The 8,486-nt window shown below is 47.0% G+C and overlaps 1 protein-coding gene across 1 annotated transcript; it reads right to left on the minus strand.

The window, feature by feature from the left end:
• Positions 1-5,593: 5,593 nt before the first annotated feature.
• Positions 5,594-8,469, minus strand: LOC119957187 (mitochondrial import inner membrane translocase subunit Tim29-like). The gene is made up of 2 exons (XM_038784992.1): positions 8,312-8,469; positions 5,594-6,370 (listed from the first exon to the last, which is right to left on the minus strand). Exons 1-2 carry the CDS (start codon positions 8,394-8,396, stop codon positions 5,763-5,765), a joined length of 693 nt encoding a protein of 230 aa, XP_038640920.1. The 5' UTR covers positions 8,397-8,469; the 3' UTR covers positions 5,594-5,762.
• Between the last annotated feature and the right edge of the window lie 17 nt (positions 8,470-8,486).

Here is an 8,486-nt window from a genome sequence, read left to right on the forward strand (position 1 = left end):
CTCTGCTTGGTAACAGGTGGTGATTAGATCTGATCCCACTCGAATATTTTTCAGAGCCACAGTTTGAATTCTATTTTTAGATCTGGCAGCACAGCAAAGGGATGCGGCTATCTCCCTCCTGAAAGATCCAGTTAATTTCCTCCAGAAGGCCACTGTGAGGGCTGACTCCTTAGAAAGCCTCTGGGTACTGTTCCTCTGGAGCTACAGTGTAGACAAACCTCGAACTGGACTACCTGGATGAATGAATCTACAGAGAAGATCAATACAGGCTGAAAACCAAAGACTTTAATCTGCAAGCTTGCTCTGAAGAAAGTGTGCTAAAAACCATCATCTGAAACAAAGACTTTTTTCTCTCCACTTAGGGGCCATTTAGCACACTGGGCTAAATCGCTAGCTTTGAAAGCAGACCAAGGCAGGCCAGCAGCACGGTTCGATTCCCGTAACAGCCTCCCCGAACAGGCGCCGGAATGGGGCTTTTCACAGTAACTTAATTGAAGCCTACTTGTGACAATAAGCGATTTTTGTTTTCAATTTACAGTATGGGTTGTCAAATCCAGAGCAGTCATGTGCTTCATGGAAAGACTTGAGTAGTTTGCAGGGGTATGTGACTGCACTGTTTCCAGCTTTAATTGACCACTGTGTAAAATACTTGCGCGGCAGCCCAAGGTGGAATGCTGCGTCCAATTCAGGCCACCACATTTACGGGAGACTGTGAAAGTTTTGGAGAGGTTATACAAGAGATTTGCCATGATGAGGTATAATAGTTACATGAATACATTGGAAAAGCTGGGAGCAGAGAAGGTTAAGAGGAAATTCAACCGAGGTGTTTAAAATCATGAAGGGTTAACAAATACAGAGAAACTGTTTCCAATGACCGAAGGGACGATGACTAGAGGGTGAACATTTACAGGGATTAGCAGAAGATTCAATGGTGAGGAATAACATTTTTTTTTACACAAGACGTTTAAGGTTGGAATGTAACACAGAATTGTGAGGGGATATAGATTCAAACTAATTTTCAAAATTAAATTGGAATAACACTTGAAGGAGAAATAAATTGCAGGGATATTGGGAGTGGGTGTAACTTTGAAGTAGCTGGTGCAGACTCATAAGGTCTTCTTGTGTACTGTACTGTCCTAGAGTTTGTCACCAGGTTTCTAACATCACTACTTGAAACCACCACCTGGTGGTGTGAGAGTGCCATTGAAGAACAACTTAAACTGGCTCTCGCTGCAGATAGCAACCACACATTTTCACCTTGTACCCGACACTTCAAGAGGCACGTGTGTGGGAAAATATTGCATTTTAATTGCGCTACAGCACAGCTCATGAATACATTAAAGTGCCGTCTCACTACTTCCAGGGGACAAGTGTCTCTTATCCTGAAGCGCAAAGCCTCAGCATTGAAATACATAAAATTTGGTAATCAAATGTATTGTTGGGTTAAACAGCCAGTCTTAATGAATCATTGTTCACAACTGCAACACATTCCACCTCTCTGAAGATCAGAAAATTATGGGAGCAATTTGCTCTATGGAATATAATTTAATGCAATATTAAAATTAGGATTACAATTACATTTAATTACGTCAATTGAAAAATCTTCCTAATGCTATCTCCTGGAAAGTGTGAGTTGTGACCTTCTCCCCAAAAGCCACTTAATCCACACCAGCAGAACATCTAGACTAAACCAGTCAGGCAGTGCTTCAGGCGCATTCCTTCAATCTGGTCTATTGCATTTGCTGCTTCTAATGCGGTCTACTCTACATTGGAAAGACTAAATGCAGACTGGGTAACCACTTTGCAGAACACCCTTGGTACGTCTGTAAGCAGGACCCCGACCTTCCTGTTGCTTGCCATTTCAACTCACCGTCCTGAACTCACATCCACATGTCTATCCTTGGCCTGGATTGGATTTGTTTATTGTCATGTGTACTGAGGTACAGTGAAAAGTATTTTTCTGCGGGCAGCTCAGCAGATCGTTAAGTACATGGGAAGAAAACGGAATAAAAGAAAATACATAATAGGGCAACACAACATATACAATGTAACTACATAAGCACTGGCATCAGATGAAATGAAAAAAAAATGAAAATCACTTGTTGTCACAAGTAGGCTTCAATGAAGTTACTGTGAAAAGCCCCAAGTCGCCACATTCCGGCGCCTGTCCGGGGAGGCTGGTACGGGAATCGAACCGTGCTGCTGGCCTCTTGATCTGCTTTAAAAGCCAACGATTTAGCCAAGTGAGCTAAACCAGCCCCTGCTGGGTGCTGGGAAGCATACAGGGTGTAGTGTTAATGAGGTCAGTCCATAAGAGGGTCATTTAAGAATCTGGTGACAGTGGGGAAGAAGCTGTTTTTGAGTCTGTTCGTGCATGTTCTCAGACTTCTGTATCTCCTGCCCGATGGAAGAAGTTGGAAGAGTGAGTAAGCCGGGTGGGAGGGATCTTTGATTATGCTGCCCGCTTTCTCCAGGTAGCGGGAGGTGTAGATGGAGTCAATGGATGGGAGGCAGGTTCCTGTGATGGACTGGGTGGTATTCACGACACTCTGAAGTTTCTTGCGGTCCTGGGCCGCGCAGTTGCCATACCAGGCTGTGATGCAGCCCGATAGGATGCTTTCTATGGTGCATCTGTAAAAGTTGGTAAGGGTTAATGTGGACATGCTGAATTTCCTTAGTTTCCTGAGGAAGTATAGCCGCTGTTGTGCTTTCTTGGTGGTAGCGTCGACGTGGGTGGACCAGGACAGATGTTTGGAGATGTGCAAGCCAGGGTATTTGAAACTGCTAACCATCTCCACCTCGGTCCCGTTGATGCTGACAGGGGTGTGTACAGTACTTTGCTGCCTGAAGTCAATGACCAGCTCTTTAGTTTTGCTGGCATTGAGGGAGAGATTGTTGTCGCTACACCACTCCACTCTATCTCCCTCCTGTATTCTGACTCATCGTTATTCGAGATCCGGCCCATTATGGTCGTATCGTCAGCAAACTTGTAGATGGAGTTGGAACCAGGTTTTGCCACGCAGTCGTGTGTGTGCAGGGAGTAGAGTAGGGGGCTAAGTACACAGCCTTGCGGGACCCCGGTGTTGAGGACTATTGTGGGGGAGGTGTTGTTCATTCTTACTGATTGTGGTCTGTTGGTCAGAAGATCGAGCAGCACGGTGGCCTAGCGGTTAGCACAGCTGCCTCACGGCGCTGAGGTCCCAGGTTTGATCCCGGCTCTGGGTCACTGTCCGTGTGGAGTTTGCACATTCTCCCCGTGTCTGCGTGGGGTTTGCTCCCACAACCCAAAAAATGTGCAGAGTAGGTGGATTGGCCATGCTAAATTGCCCCTTAATTGTAAAAAATAATTGGGTAATCTAAATTTATAAAAAAAAAGAAAATCAAGGATTCAGTAGCAGAGTGGGGAACCAAGTCCTAGGTTTTGGAGCTTTGATATGAGCTTGCCTGGGATTATGGTGTTGAAGGCAGAGCTGTAGTCAATAAATAGGAGTCTGATGTAGGAGTCCTTGTTTTCGGGATGCTCTAGGGATGAGTGTAGGGCCAGGGAAATGGCGTCTGATGTGGACCGGTTGCAACGGTATGCGAATTGCAGTGGATCAAGGTGTTCTGGAAGTATGGAGGTGATGCATTTCATGATCAACCTCTCAAAGCACTTCATTACGACTGAAGTCAGGGCCACCGGACGGTAGTCATTGAGGCACGTTGCCTGGTTCTTCTTTGGTACCGGTATGATGGTGGTCTTCTTGAAGCAGGTGGGGACCTCGGAGTGGAGTAGGTACAGGTTAAAGATGTCCGCGAATACCTCTGCCAGCTGGCCCGCGCAGGCTCTGAGTGCACGACCAGGGATCCCGTCCAGGCCCGTCGCCTTCCGAGGGTTCACTTTCAGGAAGGCCGATCTGACTTCGGAAGCTGCGATGGTGGGCATGGGTGAATTATGGGCTGCTGGGGCACTTGACAGCGGATTGTTAGTTACCTGACGAACCGACCATAGAATGCATTGAGTTCATCGGGGAGGGGTGCGCTGCTGGCAGAGATACTGTTCGGCGTTGCTTTGTAGCCCGTTATGTTGTTTAGTCCTTGCCACAACCGCCAAGAGTCTGTCTGTGACTCTAGCTTGGTTTGATATTCCCTCTCGGCATCTCGGATGGCTTTGTGGAGGTCGTACCTGGATTTCTTGTATAGGTCATCGTCGTCTGTCTTGAACGCCTCAGATCTGTCCTTCAGTAGGGAGTCAATCTCGCGATTGAGCCATGGTTTCCGGTTGGGGAACGTACGCACTGCCTGCTACAATGTTCCAGTGAAGCCCAGTGCAAACTAGAGGAACAGTACCTCATCTTCTGATTATAGTCTTCCGGACTGAACATTTGAGTTCAACAACTTCTGACTGAATTCTCTCCTCTACCTTCACCCCATTTTTATTTTTATCAATTTATTTTCATTTGTTTCCCCCTCCCCCCACCAGTTCCCTGTTCCTAGTTGCTATTTGACACACTGCTCACCTTTGTTCTGCCATTCACACATTTTAATCTCTTTAAATGTATTAAAAAAAAAAAAATTTAATGTACCCAATTATCTTTTTCCAATTAAGGGGAAATTTATCGTTGCCAATCCACCGTTGCATATCTTTGGGTTGTGGGGGCAGCACGGTGGCCTAGTGGTTAGCACAACCGCCTCACGGCGCTGAGGTCCCAGGTTCGATCCCGGCTCTGGGTCACTGTCCGTGTGGAGTTTGCACATTCTCCCCGTGTCTGCGTGGGTTTCGCCCCCACAACCCAAAAATGTGCAGAGTAGGTGGATTGGCCACGCTAAATTGCCCCTTAATTGGAAAAAATAATTGGCTAATCTAAATTTAAAAAAAAAAAAAAAAAAAAAATCTTTGGGTTGTGGGAGTGAGACCCATGCAAACACGGGGAGAATGTGCACACGAACAGTGACCCGGGGCCGGGATCGAACCTGGGTCCTCGACGCCGTGAGGCAGCAGTGCTAACACAAGTCTTTCTTTACCAGACAGAAAAATAAGCACAAAACCATAAATCTGAGGCTTCAAATTCAAGGTTTCTGACTGGCATCAAGAGGTCCTGAAACAGAAGGAATTATGATTGTTTTATTCACTGTGCCTTTTGAGCACTCTCCCCAATCAGTGCCCTCTGAATGAGAGGCAGACAGACCTGTGTAAGCACAGCATGTCAAAGCAGGAAAGAAATTGGATAAGTTGGAATTGAGATCAGCTCTGATGGACCCCATGGTTGAAGATGGAAACTAACATTTCAAAATCTCATTCTTGGATGAAGTACCAGAGGCCTGCCAGCGACAATAGGACAGAATTCTAGGAACAGTCTGTGTAAAGGGCGAAAAGATAAAATTGGTGAACTGGTTGGGGAGGCTGTGCGGACTGCCCATGCGATGGTTTGTTCAATAGACGTACCCTGGGAGGAAAGGCACCATAAAGGTCTGTCTCAGTGTAGGGAAATTACAAGGGAAAGCCCATGCCCTGCTTGTATTTCTGTATCAGTACAACACACCATTGGGACACCTGTAATGGGCTGACACCTGGCATTGTAACCTGGTCTGTCGAAACATTAGGACACCTTCATTTTTGCAATTGTGTTTATTTTAGCTTAAGTATCTTTTTACAACAACACAGCAACGGTTAAGTAACGTTTTCAACCAGCCAGGGAGGATAAAGCTGCAAGGTTAGGTTTGCGCACTCAAACAAATCTGGGGTGTTTTGTTGCTAGTGCAGCAGAGTGCTGCCGTGTTCGTCAGCCTTCTTCCCCCACCTGTGTGTCCTCTTCACCAAGAATGACGGGCTGGAACTTTAATTCAAATAGTCTCTCGTTCTCAACCGAGTGGAGATTTTGTGATGTGACGGTCTGTAGCTCAGCAGGCAAGTAAACAAACTCATCATCATTAATGTCCCAATCTCTCATCTTTGAACTAAGGATCCACCATTTCCCAAAAAAACCAATGTCTAAAACCCTATTTGGAAAGTCTGACCACCGTGGTTTCAAATACTCACACTGTGCATTGTATATACTGGTCTTTGCATCATAGGGAGCCGTGTACACCAGAGAGAAGAGCAGCAGGTTTTGGTGCCGGAGTCGACCCTGGTTTTTGGCGGTCACCAGATTCTGGATATGCCGGTCTGCCCGGCTGTTCCGGACCCAAGGCGATAGGATCAAAAGCTGGTTGGATGACTCCAACAGAGAGGCATGAAAGGATTTGTCACAGGGGTTTTTGTATCCACAAACACATGCCCCTGTGAGGAGCGTGCAGTAAAAACCTGCTTTGCCTGGGTGATCTCTGGCTCCTACAACAATCTCTTTGCAGGCTTCTTTGTAATCATTAACAAGACTCCGTGTCCAGAAACCTGCAAGAGAATAAAATAACATTTGAAATGGAAACAATTAGTCCATGGAATTTCTGACCTTTTTTCATTCATGAAGTTGTGAATAAGGGAACTTGTAAACACCGACTTAGGGGACAGCGGTGAAGGAGAATGGAGTGGAGTGATGGAGAGGAGAGAGGGAGAAGAAAGGGGAAGAGGACAAATGAGGGGGAGAGAAGAGGAAGAGGATGGAGAGGAATAGTCACCTAACCACTGTTCCTGTTCACAATTTGATCAGAGGGTTAGATAGGGTGGACAGCGAGAGCCTTCTCCCGCGGATGGAGGTGGCTAGCACGAGGGGACATAGCCTTAAATTGAGGGGTAATAGATATAGGACAGAGGTCAGAGGTGGGTTTTTTACGCAAAGAGTGGTGAGGCCGTGGAATGCCCTACCTGCAACAGTAGTGAACATGCCAACATTGAGGGCATTTAAAAATTTATTGGATAAGCATATGGATGATAAGGGCATAGTGTAGGTTAGATGGCCTTTAGATTTTTTCCATGTCGGTGCAACATCGAGGGCCGAAGGGCCTGTACTGCGCTGTATCGTTCTATGTTCTATGTAATTTGTATTTATCGTTCAGTCAAAACTGACACCAAATTGGGTGGGACATTCAATACGGAGGAAAACTACGACAAATTAGAGAAAAACATTGATATACTTGAAAAAGGAGGCCTATATTAGCAAATGAATTGAGAGATGAGTATGGGGCATTACACCTTTGTGAGAAAAATAAGGGCAGGGTCACGTTATTTGGAAAGTAAGAACCTAAATGGGGTTGAGGAGCAAAGCGACAGGAAAACTAAATACAAATTGCTCAAAGTGTACTGCAGGTCAATAAGAACATAAATCGAGCATTGGGGTTAATTAATTTCTAGAGGGAACGTTTTGAAAAATGAAGTTATGTTAAACTTGTATTGAACCTCGGTCAGACCGATAAAAAACAAGCACTGAGGATGCTGGAAATCAACTAAAAAGAGAACATCCTTGAAAAACTTAGCAGATAAGGCAGCATCTGTGGAGAGACAAATAACTAATGTTTTGCCAGTTCTGACGCTCAGAACTTAAAACATAGAATCCCTACCATGCAGAAGGATCCCATTCAGCCCATCAAGTCTGCAATGACCCTCTGAAAGAGCACCCTACCTAGACCCCCCCCCCCCGCCCCCCACCCTAGCCCCGTAACCCCACCTAACATAATAATCCTTTTTATTGGTGTCACAAATAGGCTTACATTAACACTTCAATAAAGTGCGAAATTCCCTTAGTCGCCACTTCCGCCGCCTGTTCGGGTACACTGAGAGAGAATTCAGAATGTCCAATTCACCTAACAGCACGTCTTTCCGGACTTGTGGGAGGAAACCGGAGCGCCCGGAGGAAATCCACGCAGAACGTGCAGACTCTGCACAGTGTCCCAAGCCGGGAATTGAATCCCGGTCCCTGTGAAGCAACAGCGCTAACCACTGTGCCGCGGTAACCTGCACATCTTTGGACACCAAAGGGCAATTTTAGCGCGGCCAATCCACCTTCTGCCCATTAACTCGGTCTCTCTCATTCCAGGGATGCGGTCTGAACTGTTCTGCGTTCCCAGCATTTTACGTTTCTATTCTTGATTAAGGGGGGGGGGGGGGGGGGGCGCTGCATGAAGTTCTGCTCGACACGTTATATTAAAAATAAATTAAATTGCGGCACTGGGGGGTGAGCAAGATCGACAAGAATGGTACTGGAAGCTGCGAGCTTGTAGCCAGGAGGAAAGGATGAACGGCTGGAGGTGAGGAGGGCCGAGGTTTTGACGGAGCGAATGTTTACACGTGTAAGAGGGAATGGGAGGAGGCGGCGCGCGTGGGCGGTAAGGGCCAGCACGGGCTGGATAGGCAGAACGGCTGCTGCGACTCTCCGGGGCACGGACTCCGGACTCTCACCCAGTTTGCTGTTTCGGATCCGGCTCCAAAGCCCCGGCCTGGCCTCGGGAGCCGAGGAGCGGAAGCGCCGCCACAGCGCCGCCATGTTGCCCGTGGTGCCACCCCTTTCCCGCTCCGGCTTGCTTCCGCTCGGGGAGCCGCTTCCCCGTCGGACCGAGCTCGCGGCCGCACCACT

This window comes from Scyliorhinus canicula, chromosome 25 (assembly GCF_902713615.1).
Source record: "Scyliorhinus canicula chromosome 25, sScyCan1.1, whole genome shotgun sequence".
Lineage (NCBI taxonomy): Eukaryota > Metazoa > Chordata > Chondrichthyes > Carcharhiniformes > Scyliorhinidae > Scyliorhinus > Scyliorhinus canicula.

What these genes read in the sequence shown, in the direction of transcription:
- LOC119957187 (XM_038784992.1), bottom strand. Translation starts at nt 8,396, where the DNA reads ATGGCGGCGCTGTGGCGGCGCTTCCGCTCCTCGGCTCCCGAGGCCAGG. An exon ending in GATCCGAAACAGCAAACTGG is followed by an intron (nt 6,371 to 8,311) that starts GTGAGAGTCCGG and finishes ATTCTCTTGCAG; the next exon opens with GTTTCTGGACACGGAGTCTT.